Source organism: Arvicanthis niloticus, chromosome X (genome assembly GCF_011762505.2).
Source record: "Arvicanthis niloticus isolate mArvNil1 chromosome X, mArvNil1.pat.X, whole genome shotgun sequence".
NCBI lineage: Eukaryota > Metazoa > Chordata > Mammalia > Rodentia > Muridae > Arvicanthis > Arvicanthis niloticus.
In genome coordinates, this window is record NC_047679.1 from 86,396,575 (window position 1) to 86,410,706 (window position 14,132).

At 41.2% G+C, this 14,132-nt stretch overlaps 1 protein-coding gene across 4 annotated transcripts in view; it reads right to left on the reverse strand.

The window, feature by feature from the left end:
• Rbm41 (RNA binding motif protein 41) overlaps positions 1 to 6,347 on the reverse strand; it is a 77,502-nt gene extending 71,155 nt beyond the window's left edge. For all 4 annotated transcript variants that reach the window (XR_013106042.1, XR_013106043.1, XM_034486066.3 and 1 more), the window contains exons 1-4: positions 6,283 to 6,347; positions 2,478 to 2,594; positions 1,458 to 1,650; positions 838 to 1,042 (exon numbers count right to left, since the gene is read on the reverse strand). Coding sequence is in view for 2 of the 4 variants with exons in the window: in XM_034486066.3 (XP_034341957.1) it covers positions 838 to 1,042; positions 1,458 to 1,650; positions 2,478 to 2,594; positions 6,283 to 6,290 (523 nt within the window). In the remaining 2 variants the exon portion in view is untranslated. The remainder of the gene's footprint in view (positions 1 to 837; positions 1,043 to 1,457; positions 1,651 to 2,477; positions 2,595 to 6,282) is intronic.
• Positions 6,348 to 14,132: the final 7,785 nt, after the last annotated feature.

Genomic DNA, 14,132 nt, shown 5'->3' on the forward strand with positions numbered 1-14,132 from the left:
CTGTATTCAAATGCATTAACTGAAGAAACTAACTCCATATACCTTTCAATTATCAAACAAATCAGAGGCAAGTATTTCAGCTACCTTTGTAACCTGACCTCTTAAAATTCACCCAATTAACAGTGCTCTCAACCAATTACTACAGCTGAAATGCTATTTCCTCTCTAATAGAAGCTTAAAAGAATATTTAGATCTTACCTCTTCTGAGAGGCCCTCTTCAGTCATAACAATAAAACTGTGAACTTCTGTGGCACTGAGCCATGTATGTATCATTACTCCTAAAGGGTACATGTGGGCACCTCTAAGCTGACTAGTACAAGGCTAGGAACCATTTCTTAAACACATTCTGTGTAATGTAGCTTCCAACATGCAGAGTAAAATTACTAAACAAATTCTTTATGGTTAAGGCACATACTGTTCATGGATAGATCTTACACTGTTTTACAGTTCAGCCTAAAGACTCATCATGATCTAGCTGTATTTCCCTGTCATGTATCAGACAACATTCCTGACCATACCCTGTTTCAGTGCCACACTGAACTTCTCGCTGTTCCCTACATAGCAGTAATGTTCTTTCCCCTTTACATTTAAAAATGCCCATTGCCCTGTTAAGATAGTAAATCATTTATGTTCTATACCACCTTGGCATTTGATTAAACCCTGTATAGTAACACTTTCCATGCTAGTAACTATACACATATTTGTATCTCTTGTGGGACTGTCTATTTCTCAGGAGTAGTAACAGCTTGTCTTTCACTAAGTCCCCATATCTAATGGCCTGATGTTAAATCTTTCTTCCAGTTAAAGAAGATTTCAGAGTCAGTGAGGATCCCATACCTTGGTAATAAAGAGCCTTAAGGAAGGAGTGACGATCAGTTCCCTGAAATAATGACTTTTCAATTTCCATTTCTCTTCGGGTCAGCTGTTTGCTCTTTGAAAACCTCTGTGGCAGGCAAAGGATGCGCTGGCGCTCTGAGATCCTTTCTTTAATATCTTCAAGCCGTTTCTGTATTGCTTCAGGAGTTGCCCTCAGCTTTGTCCTCTGAAAGCAGGGAAATAAGATGCTTAACATCAAAAAAAGACACAGCACAAACATGAATCTGAAACCTCACATAAGAAAGAAGATGAGAAAGACTCAGAAATTGGAAGTGTTTGTTGAAGTTTTAGTTAAGGGCCAATCAACAGCTTCTCTTTAGCCAATCTTTCTATCTTAAAAACCAAAGAAGATTCAGACCCAACACTCAGTCTTATGAAAATTCAGAACAAAAAGTTTCTCAATGACAAAATGAAACAACTACTATGTTGGGGAGCTCAGTTGTACCCGCTTGCTGGTTTCCACACCCTAACATAGAGGCACAGAATTGGGCATGAGATTTCTCTCCTGAGTATCCTGCTGCTCCCTATCAACTGGCATAAATGAAAATAAAGAAACATTATTAACAAAACAGCCTGATTACCTTTTCACCTGAAACATGACTTTTCCAGATCAATATTTCTGTTTCATTGAGCCCTAGTTCCCTGAGAGAAGCAGTTTCCTGGTCTTTTTCATGTAGTGTCTGGAACTGGGACAAAGTCATTGTCCCAGCTGCTTCCTTCCCAAAGGGCTTATACATAGTCCCAGGGGCAAAACTCTTTTTCTTAGAGACACATCTGCAAAACACAAAAGAAGCAAATAAGAACATCTTGCGGTTGAATTCACAGTGATGGGGCCTCCTATTAAAACAGGTCCAATGAAGCTCATAGGCAAAGTCTCTCTTCCATTTTATTGCCTAGGCGAAGTACCATGACAACAAAATGGAATTGCCCCATGCATCCAGGACTAAATTAACAAATGTTACCTGAGTACATACTATACATTACATGCTGTGTTCTGTTCTGAGAGTTCACAGTTTAAAGAAAAAAATTCAAGGGGCTAGGAGAGATGGTATAGCAGGTAAGGGTTCTCATTGCTCTTGCACAGGACCCGAGCCAGTTCTCAGCACCCACATGGCAGGCCACAACCACCTGAAAACCTAGTTCCAGGGGATCCAAACCCCTCGGGCCTCTGCAGGCACTCGCACACATGGGGTTCACATAAACTCCTTTACTTCCCTCGCCCTCTCTCAGCCCCACATACACACAAAATAAATCTTCTATAAAAATATCAATCTATACAAAAAAAAAAGCTTCCACCTATATAAAGACTAGTAGAAAGGAAGCAAAGTAAGTAGGAAATGACCACATAGAATTATAAATGCCATGTTAGGGGAAATACAGGGTGCTATAGTGGGACACAGTAAAAGTACTTAACCTGGGCTCAGTACAATACACACTTAAACTTCCTATAAAAAGACACAAAAGCGACATCTGATTTCGTCTAAAGAGGTCTTCTGAAGAAAGTGGTTGGGTGAGAGAGGCGTGCTCCCATCAAGCTTTAAGAGGGATAGAAAACCCGCAGGTGAGGGCCTATTATAATCTGTTTACAAATCAATACCCACTCTTCAATGGAGACAGAGGTATCAAGTTGATGTTGAAGGAGGCTCTTCAGCTGCCTCTCACCTTCAGTTTCCAGTTCCTCCAGGACATGCTCTTCATCCTTCACACAGCTATTTACCCTGGAACAGATGTAAAACAAAAACAAAATCCATAGGGAAAGTAGAAGACACATAAAATCTGAAAATATATCCCCCATCTATATTACCCATCAGCGGTCCATTTGTTCAATGACATGTCTTCATCATTCTACTACTCTGAGTACACAATAGGCATTGTGCTAGCTACTTGAACTGGCTAGTTTTATGTCAAACAACACAGCCAGAGTCACTTTGGAAGAGGAAACCTGAATTGAGAGAATGCCCTCACCAAACTGGCCTATGGGCAGGCCTATGGTGTACTTTCTCGACTGATAGTTGATATGGGAGGCCCCCACTCAATGTGTGCAGTACCACACCTGGGCTGGTGGTCCTAAGTACTATAAAAAAGCAGGCTGAGCAGGCCATGAGGAGCAAGCCCATAAGCAACACCCCGTCCATGTCCTCTGCATCAGCTCCTGCCTCCAGGTTCCTGCTCTGAGCTCCTCCCCTGACTTCCCTTCTTGATGGAGTGTGACCTGGGAGCTGTAAGCTGAGTGAACCTTTCCTCCCCAAGTTGATTATGGTCATGGTATCTTTCCACAGTAGTAGAAAAGTTAACTAAGATACTACTTGTGGAAATTCAAGATATTCTAGGCATAGTTTTGATCAAGAAATTTGTAATATATTTAGGGAGAAGACATATATCCTCTTGTGTTCTGTGCATGTGCCTATAGAGAGAGGTAATTTGGGGTGGAGAGATGGCTCAGTGGCTAAGAACACTGATTGCTCTTCCAGAGGTCCTGAGTTCAATTCCTAGCAACCACATGGTGGCTCACAACATGGGATCTGATGCCCTCTTCTGGTGTGTGTGAAGACAGCAACAGTGTAGTCATATACATAAAATAAGTAAAAATTTATTAAAAAAGAGAGAGGGAAATCTAAATAAATGATAATACAGAGACATGCTCAAATTAATGAAAGTTTGCAGAAGAAAGGGGTAAACTGGGAGCTAAAGCGGTAAAGATGATTTCACAATGGTATTCTTAAAATTGAATTTGAAAGATTTGGTGGGACAAAGAAAAGGAGGAGTGGGAAAGTAAATATAAAGAGACAGCCCGGAAAGGAGTGGCGCACACCTTTAATCCCAGCACTTGGGAGGCAGAGGCAGGTGGATTTCTGAGTTCAAGGCCAGCCTGGTCTACAGAGTGAGTTCTAGGACAGCCAGGGCTACACAGAGAAACCCTGTCTTGAGAAAAAAAGGAGAGAGAGAAAGAGAGAGATAATGAGAACGAACCAGCCCACAATTGTAAGATAACTGAACCTCTATTTAGATTCTCGCTTTGAATAGCCTTAAATACATAAACTAAAGGATTCTGGACCAGACCTGAGTATATAGGTATTAGAAAGCAATTTATCAGTCCATTAAGTGTGAAAGAGTAAGCAGTGTTTAAGACCATGTGGATTAGAAGATAATTAGAGCAACTAGTTAGGAAACTATTGAGATATATGGCAAAGAAGGGCCAGACTAGGTCAGTAATAATAGCAGGAATACAAAGGAGGGATTCAACGGGAGAGGCCTTTAAGAGAATGATGTTAAGAAAGCAAAACAAACAGACATAAATAAAAACACTCAAATTTCAAACTGTACAGCTTGACAGAATGTTGGTATGAAGGAAGGAAAATGTTTCCAGATAGAATAAATGTCTAGGAAACAGAAAGTCAGTGTCACTAATACCTACAAAGGTGAGCAGCTCTTAGAACTCTGAAACCCTAGCATGAAGTGCACTTCCAAGGCACTGATCTGAAGCAACAACAAATTCGACTGGCTAAAATTCTTACTGGGAGGACAGTCTGAGACTCAACAGAGAGGAATCTGAAGCCAGTTGAGGACATAAGATCTGAAGCCATTGGAGAAGAAATTCTGAAGAAGGGCAGAGAATATGAAGAGTGTCTTGTCTTACCAACTTGTAGCCTAGACACTACAGTGTAGAAAATTGGATTATGGCTTCGAGCCAAAGTCAAGTGATTAAGAACTCTTATTCAAGTACCAAGAAATAATACAACCATTTAACCCTGTAAGAACAGAGTAGAGACAAATGAACAAACACAAAGATGAGTTTAATTTGTGAGAATAAAAATATTGCATTTCTTACAAAACAGACCTGTGTACTGGGGTTTATAATAAAGTATAGAAAAATCCATGTAATTATAAGATTTCTTAAAAAGCTCTGGACCTATACTGAAAAATTCTAAAATAACTTTGGAACTAAGTTTTTAAAAACCTTTGAAGGGCCAGGCGGTGGCGGTGCACGCCTTTAATCCTAGCACTTGGGAGGTGGAGGCAGGCGGATTTCTGAGTTCAAGGCCAGCCTGGTCTTCCGAGTGAGTTGCAGGACAGCCAGGACTACACAGAGAAACCTTGTCTCGAAAAACCAAAAAAAAAAAAAACTTTGAAGGTTCTCTACCTTTCTTTCTTTACAATCCCAAAAGTTACTGCTAAATTTAATTTGTTACCAATGAATAAGCATACCGACATACATGCCTCTATAGAGAAATACTATGTTAAAAAAAATAGCTTACCGCAGAAAAAGATACTATGTTCCCATTTATAGAAGGTTAAAAAAACAGATGAAACTAAAACTAGGAATATTTTGTTCTGGGATTAAACTCATTTGTGGAAAATGAACTAAGAAACAAAACCACAACAAACAAACAAACAAAAGGCAAAGGAAGAATTGGTGCAAACTCTCAGTCAGAAGGGGGAGAAGCAATCAAAGAGCCAAGGGGGCTTCTAAGGTATGTATGTGAATCGTGTCCTACCTTTTAATCTGTATAGCATACAGCTCTTTATGATCATCCAAGTTAGACACTAGATTCATTTTTCATGTATGAGGTATCTCATCACAGGATAATTAAAATAACTAAGGCGGAGGAAACGTAAAAACACGACAAACAAAACAAAAATAAAACAAACAAACAACAAAAAAACTTTAAAAAAAAAAAAAAAAAGTCCTAGGCAACTAGGAATCCAGGAGAAAGCATTCCTAATCAGGTTCTTTGTACCATTGTTCCAGAGTGAAGATTCTACCGCAGAGCGAATACAAAACTAATTGGATCCTTTCGGAAGGTTTCCAGTCCTGTACGCAAATGTGAAGCTCTGGGTGTTAATGAGGACCACCCCAGGCTCAAAGGGCCATTTACTGCAGGACCGGTAGGGGAAACTGCCCCGAAGCAATGCCTTTCTTCTCCCAAAGCACGTGGAGCCAGTTCTGTGCTCAATTTGGAGAAGCAAACTATCACTCTCGAACTTTAAGATCTGAAAGCATACCCCGTGTGGCGGGCCCACTATGTCTTTAAGTCTAGATAATGTAAGTGCCCACCCTATGTCCCTCTGGCGGGTGAGACCCAGCAGGACGGGCGGGCGGTCCAGGGAGGGGCTGGCTTGTGCATCCGGAGAGCTAGGAATGTGAGAGGCCAGGCAGCTCCAGAGGCCTCTGCCCCGAGGGAAACATTCCTGTGGAAACCGGCTTGGCTGTGGCCCTTCCAGAACTTCACCCCAGCAGACTCGTCCGGCGGCCTTGCCTCCTCCCTTCTCCTTTGTCTTCTCGCTGGAGATAACCCGCCCCCTCAAGAACGTGACACATTCCAAACAAAAAGAAACAAAAAAAAAACCAAAATGTTCAAAGTAAATGATAAAAAGTTGCCTTCTGCAACCCGGATACGCCCTTACCTCTTCATGTTTCCGCAGGCCCCTATCACTAACTTGGGTAAATAGGAACCAGACCTCAACTCCCAGAAATCTGTGCGGCACACTGGAAGGTGATGAAGATGGGAGCGTGGAACTCTGGGAATTGTAGTAACACAGAACTATGTGCTGATGGAAAGAGAAAGCAGGTATTGGGTGATGGATATATTGTAAATTAAGGTTTTTTGGCCCAGGTTAAAGATAGCATCCAAAATATAAAACTCATTAACCTAGGATTCACCTTTGGCTCTTTCTCCAACTATCAATAAAACCTAGGCTGTCTCTAATCACCTTTGTTCTTGTCATCAAGGCTTCTCTTTAAAGGATTTGTCTGATCTACCTGCTGTTTCCAGTCAAGCCTCTGGTCTGACCACATTGCTTGCACTTCTCTCTTAGTTGTAACAGATCCTTCTGGGTTCCCTTAGTTTAAAGCCAGAAGCAGTACGTACCCAGGCTTTTGAATATCTTATCAAGAGTCAGATATGGTAGGAGTTGGAGAGAGATGATGGTACTTTGTTTCGCTTTCAGAGAACCAGAGTTCAGTTTCCATACACCAGCTCACAATAGTCTGTAACCCGAGTTCTGAGCATCCAACTTGTTTCAAAAGTGTTTAAAAGCATTGGTTCTTGGGTTTAGGGGTGTAGTTCAATCTGTAGAGTGCTGGCTTGACATGCACAAAGCCACCTGTTGGATCCTCAATACCATGCAAACTGGGAGTGGAATACATGTTCATGTTCTGATAGGCACAGTTCAAAGCCAGCCTGGATTACATGATATCTAATTTAAACAATAACAACAACATGGATAACAACAATAAAAGTATGTGTTCTTAAATGACACAAAATGGAAATGCAAGTATCTCTAAAGACAGGAAAAGGCATTAATTTATAAGGTGGAAATTTCAAGCTACAAAGTTCATTTAATTACATAGTTCAAAGCAAGTCAGGTCTACATAGAGATTCTCTTTAAAAAGTCAACAAAAAAAAAAAACCCAAAAAATAAAACAAAGGAGAACTATTACTCTTCCAAACTATAAAGGGTAAGCAGAAAATTCTGAGACTCTGTCACATTTATGAAGAAACAAGAGAAATATGATTTCTAAATGTATTGTGGGATCCTGAAACAGAGGACACATGATAAAAACTAAGTAAATGTAAATAAAGTATACTTTTTATTTAATAAGTTTCATTGGACATGACAACTATACTGTTGTGCAAGATACACACTAAGAGAAATAGTGAAATATATATGGAACACTAAGTATGAAGCATTAATGTAAATCTAAAACTATGTTGAAATAAAACTTATGATTTTTGAGATCTATGGTTTTGTACTTTTGGCTAATATCCATTTATTAGTGAGCACATACCATGCATGTCCTTTTAGGTTTGCATTACCTCACTCAGGATGATATTTTCTAGTTCCATCCATTTGCCTGCAAAATTTAGGATGTCCATGTTCTTAGTAGCTGAGTAGTATTCCATCATGTAAATGAACCACATTTTCTGTATCCATTCTTCTGTTGTGGGGCATCTAGGTTGTTTTCAGCTTCTGGCTATCGCAGACAAGGCTGCTATGAACATAGTGGAACACGTGCCAAAGGGCCCAGGTGAGGATGCCTTAATCCCACTTGGGAGGAAGAAGAAAGCAATCACAGGAGGGAGGTGGGGAGAGGGACCTGGGTGGGAAAGGGGAGGAGGGGAACATGATCAAGTATTGGGTAGGGGGAACAGGACTGAAGCCCTGAGGGCCAGCAGAAAGAATGGAAACAGGCAACCTTGACAGGTAGGAGACCTGGGTAGTGAGAGACTCTCAGGACTCAAAAGGAGGGACCTTAGGATGAAATGCCCTACAGTGAGGAGAGGAAACTTATAGAGCCCACCTCCAGCAGAAAGACAGGGCATCAAGTGAGGGATGGGGTTGCCATCCCACAGTTAAAAACTCTGACCCAGAATTGTTCCCATCTGAAAGAACTGCAGGGACAAAAATGGAGAAAAGTCTGAGGAAAAGGAGGTCCACCATCAGATTCAAAATGGGATCCAGCTCAAGGGGAGGCTCCAAGGCCTGACACTATTACTGAGGCTATGGAGCGCTCACAAAAAGGGACCTATCATGCCTGCCCTCTGAGATTCAACAAGCAGCTGAAAGAGTCAGATGCAGATATTTACACCCAACCAATGGACAGAAGCTGCTGACCCCTGTGGTTGAATTGGGAAAAGCTGGAAGAAGCTGAGGAGGAGGGCAACCCTGTAGGAGGACCAGCAGTCTCAATTAATCTGGACCCCAGAGATCTCTCAAACACTGGACCCCCAACCAGGTAGCAGACACCAGCTGATATGAGGCCTTCAACACATATACAGCAGAGGATTGCCTGGTCTGGACTCATTCAGAGAAGATGCACTTAACCCTCAAGAGCCCGGAGGCTCCAGGGAGTGGGGAGGTCTTGTGGGGTGGGAGTGGGTGGTGGGGACACCCTCATGGAAATGTGGGGAGGACATTTGAGATGTGGAACGGTCAGAGGATGGACAAGGAGGGGAAATAAAACTGGACTGTAAAAAAAAAGATTAAATAAAATTTAAAAAAACTTTTGATTTTTTAAACAGTACCCTAAATAGCATACACACACACACACACACACACACACACACACACACACACACACATATATATATATATATATATATATATATATATATATATATATATTACTTAGAACTTAAGAAAGGCTAGGAGGTAAATTGGTACAACCTCTAATAAGTGCAACTTTATGTCACTATTGAAATTGAACACATCTACAAATAATATCCACAATATAACAAATCCTCAATCTATATGGATTACTGTTCAATTATTGTCTATAGCAGAATACTGGGGCAGAGGAGGGTAAAGCTTAATTATCCAAATACATTCAATGAAGTCTGTATAATGATGAAAAGCTGGTAAAGTCCTTTGTATTACAATTCTGAAAATATAGCTAGTAAAATAGCAAGTTTCAGAATAACATATAGTATATTTGCATTTGTATAAAAGGTGGAATATATATGTGCCTGCATATGCATGTGATATTTCTATGAGAACATATGACAATGTCTCCAATTAACAGAATTCAATGGTTTAGGGACAAGAACAGGGAAAAATACAGCTCTTTATATGTTTTGTCCCTATTGAAATTGTTGTGATGAGACAGGGTTTTGTATGTAGCTCGGACTGGCTTTTAACTTGTGATATTCTTGCCTGAGCCTCCCAAGTACTGGGATTGCAGGTGTGTGCCAAACAAATCTTTATGACCTTTGGATTTTTAACCGTGTTACTATCTCACCTAATTGATTATTTTTTAATTAAATAGGAATGTTCTTATATCAGGGGCCAGGTAAGGTAAAAACATATCTTGTAGACTTTAGGGTTCATACAACTTAGGTTTAGATTTCAGTTCTCAGTTATTGACAATATAGCATAATAGGGTTTTGCACTGCTCTGGATGTTAAAATTTTGTTTTGGTAAATTAATGGACTATGAATTTTAGTAAATTTCTTTAACTAGTTTAATTCAGCTTCCTCTTATGTAAAATGAGGATACTCAGTTCTTAACCTGTGGCTCACTACCTCCTTTCACTAGGCTTCCATAACAGACATCCTGCATATTAGATATTTACATTACAGTTCATAACTGTAGCAAATTTACCATTGTGAAGTAGCAATGAAAATAATTTTATTTGGGATGCTCCCTGCCTCTGGGATTTTGTGCTGATATCAGTCCACAAGGGCAAAGGGAACAGAGACAGTGTACTGAGAGTTTGGAAGCTCTGTGAATACATATGGAAATGATGTATGAATCAGCTTGGCGGGGGAGGGGAGAGGCGGGGGTCAGAGGGAGGGGCACAGATCAACTTTACTTGGTGTGATCCAAGGCTTACATGGTTTTGGGGACAGGGGTAGGAGTATCCGGGATGGTCAAAGGACACAGGCTGTTAAGGTAATAAGATGCCTCATTAGCCTTGAGAAGCACTCCAGGAATCTCAGGTGCTAGGTCACTGGTTTCTTATCAGGAGAAAGGAAGTGGAACCCGTACTCTTAACCTAAGGCTTGTAACATTTTACAGGTTGAGGCAAGGGATGGGGGATGGGGACAAGGTCAGAGAAGGAGAATCCGAAGAAAGGATTCCTCCACATTGCACCTAGCTCAGAAGGGTATTCAGACAATGGTAGACTTCAACCTCAACGAGCAGGGTTTTCCCACATTTATGGCCCAGGGTCACCACAACATGAGAAACTGTGTTAAAGAGTCACAGCATCAGGAAGCTTGAGAACCACTGCTTCAGAAGAATAGGCAACAGTTACACTGTATGATTTTAAAGCTTTTCGAAGACATTTAAATACCCCAAGGTTATCCAGTAAGTTCAGACTTGCTCAAACTCCCTGATACTGTCCTGTTCCAGTCAGCAAAAGACCAAATTGAAGCTACTGCAACAAAACAAAAGCTTTATTCCTTTGTACTTCCCAAGAATTTCTAGGCAAGTAGATTTAAAATATCGTGGCACATAGTCAAGTTATCTGCAATCCACCAAATGAAAATGTCAGTGCTCTAGTAAATAAGTGCAAACACACATTGCTTTGTAGTTCTGATGGAGAGTAAAGATCGAGTTTAAGTATAAACAAATTGTAAGCCACATCAGTCTGTGAGTTAGGCATATTTTTTAAGGTGGTGGGGCTTAACACAGGTGCTCAGCCAAACTGTATGCCTGACAAAATTTGTGAATAGGGAAATGGAACACGTACCAAGGTTGATAGTGTGCTTGACTTCGTCGAAGGATGGAGCATTTTATCATCATAGTAAATTTGTCTAGTTCTAATAAAACAGTCTATTGATACTGGAGTGATACACACACTACATAACAAATCTCCTAGGTGGGAAGACTGGAGAATGGATGGCTGTGGAATTGCAAGTGGAAAGCAAGGTTGTGAAAAGCGTTTTATGTATCTGTATATAACTCCAGACAACCCAAGTGGTAGGTACGAAGGGATGTCTGGAGAATTTCACTAGAAGGAATGTGGTGCCAAGCTAAAGTGTACTACCTATTACATTTTCAGAGCATCCCTTTTGCCATATTAAAAGCATATCAAACATTCTGTAAAAAGCTTTAAGGTCTTTGGTATTATACACCTTATCAGGAGTTAACTTTAAAAATCCACCTTTCCCATTGGACTGAGCACGGGGTTCCCAATGGAGGAGTTGGAGAAGGGACTGAAGGGGCTGAGGGGATTTACAGCCCCATGAGGGGAGCAACAGTATCTACAGACCAGACCACCAGGGCTCCCTTGGACTAGACCACCAACCAAAGAGTACACAAGGAGGGACCCATGGCTCCAGTGGTATATGTGGCAGAGGATGCCCTTGTTGGACAGCAGTGGGAGGAGCAGCCTTTGATCCTGTGGGGGTTAGATGCCCCAGTGTAGGGAAGTGCAAGGGCGGAAGGTGGGAGTGGGTGGTTGGGTGGGGAACACCCTCATAGAAGCAGGGGGAGGGAGGATGGGATAGGAGGTTTCTGGGGCAGAGACCTGGAAAGTGGATAACATTTGAAATGTAAATAAGGAAAATATCCAATAAAAGAAAAAAAAGAAAAAAATCCATCTCTCAAATTTATGACAAACTAAAAAGTATGTCAATCTACAAGGTGATGGTTTTATACCAGTTGTGATGTTTTATATATACTCGGCCCAGGGAATGGCATGATTAGAAGATTCGGCCCTATTGGAGTAGGTGTGTCATTGTGGGAGTGGGCTCTAAGACCCTCATCCTAGCTGCCTGAAAGCCAGTATTCTGCTAGCAGACTTCAGATGAAGATGTAGAACTCTCGGCTCCTCCTGCACCATGCCTGCCTGAATGTTGCCATGTTCCCACCTTGGTAAAAACAGACTGAACCTCTGAACCAGTAAACCAGCCCCAATTAAATGTTGTCCTTATAAGAGTTACCTTGGGGAACCTATCATGACTGCCCTCTGAAAGACCCAACAAGCAGCTGAAAGAGTCAGATGCAGATATTTACATCCAACCAATGGACAGAAGCTGCTGACCCCTGTGGTTGAATTAGGGAAAAGCTGGAAGAAGCTGAGGAGGAGGGCAACCCTGTAGGAGGACCAGCAGTCTCAACTAACCTAAACCTCCCCACCCACCCGCGGAGATCTCTCAGACACTGGATCACCAACCAGGCAGCATTCACCAGCTGATATGAGGCCCCCAACACATACACAGCAGAGGACTGCCTGGTCTGGGTTCAGTCAGAGAAGATGCACCTAACTCTCAAGAGACTCCCCAGGGAGTGGAGTGGGGAGATCTGGTGGGGTCGGGGTGGGTGGGAACATCCTGAGGTGGGGAAGGAGGTATGGAATGCGGAACAGAGGGTGGACCAAGAGGGAGATAAAACCTGGAGTGTAAAAAGAAGAAAGAAAAATAAATAAATAAATAAATAAATAATAATAAATAAATAAAGAGTTGCTTTGGTTATCCTGTCTGTTCACAGCAGTAAAACCCCAACTAAGACACCAATCTACAAGATTAGTTTAACTGAGCCAAAAGTTCCTCTTTAACAAATAAGACATGTTTTCAGGGTGTTTCCAAAGGTGCTTTGTTTACTGCATGCTTCTGATGAATATAATAGGAAGCAATTTTAATTCTGCCATATGGAAAATGGTCTTTTGATTATTTTATTTACATTCCAGCCATTGCCCCCAGTACCCCCTCCCATAGTTCCTTATCCCATTCCTCCTCCCCTCTTGCCTTTGAGAGGGTGAGAGGGTGCTCCCCCATACCAGGCAGCCCCCTTCCCTGAAGCCTCAAGTTTCTACAGAATTAGGTGCATCCTCTCCCACTGAGGCCAGACCAGGCAGTCCTCTGCTATATATGTTCCAGGGGCCTTGGACCAGCCCCTGTGTACTGCCTGGCTGGTGGCTCAGTCTCTGGGAGCTCCCAGGGGTCTGGGTTAGTTGAGACTGATGGAAAAAATGTTTTAAATAATCAAAATCTTCTCTTGAATCTATTGAACATCTAATATTAAAAGGAAAAAAAATCTGTTCACGGCTTTCAAATTCCTCTTGAAGGAGAAAAATGGCTACATATTGACTAAAGGTCATTAGAAATATAACTTTCCTTCAGTTAATACTTAAGCTAGGTAACAATGGTTGCCTTAAAATTATTAGCAAAATGGGTTATTTCTGATCTTTAAAATTAACATTGGTTTGAGCAATGTCATATCTTTTAGACAACTCAGAACCAGAATCAAATGTTCTTTAGGGGCTATTTAGTGTAAGGTTCCAAATTTCACACAGTACACTGGGGCTTACTGGGTTAATCTGGGAGCCAATGGCCACTTTTATGTACTGAGGGTCAAAATACTACAAATTCCAGTAAGGACAGTGCAAAGGGACAGAGTAAATAGGACTTTAGCTTCCTCTTTATAGAGAAAATTTGCAAAACAACAACAAAAACAAACCAAAAAAAAAAAAAACAAAAAAAAAAAAAAAACCTCTGCTAGTGTTCAAAAAGAAATCAGAAAACTTTGGAGACTTGAAGAAAGTTTTTTGTTGTTGTTGTTTTGGGTTTTTTTTTTTTTTTTTTTTTTGAGGCAGGGTTTCTCTGTATAGCCCTAGCTGTCCTGGAACTCACTCTGTAGACCAGGCTGGCCTCGAACTCAGAAATCCACCTGCCTCTGTCTCCCAAGTGCTGGGATTAAAGGTGTGCACCATCACTTCCCGGCCTTGAAACAAAATTTTTATTCTCACAAAATGGTTGGCAAAACCCAGTGTTGCCCAGGACGATTTTGTTTTCTCTCCAGTGAATTAG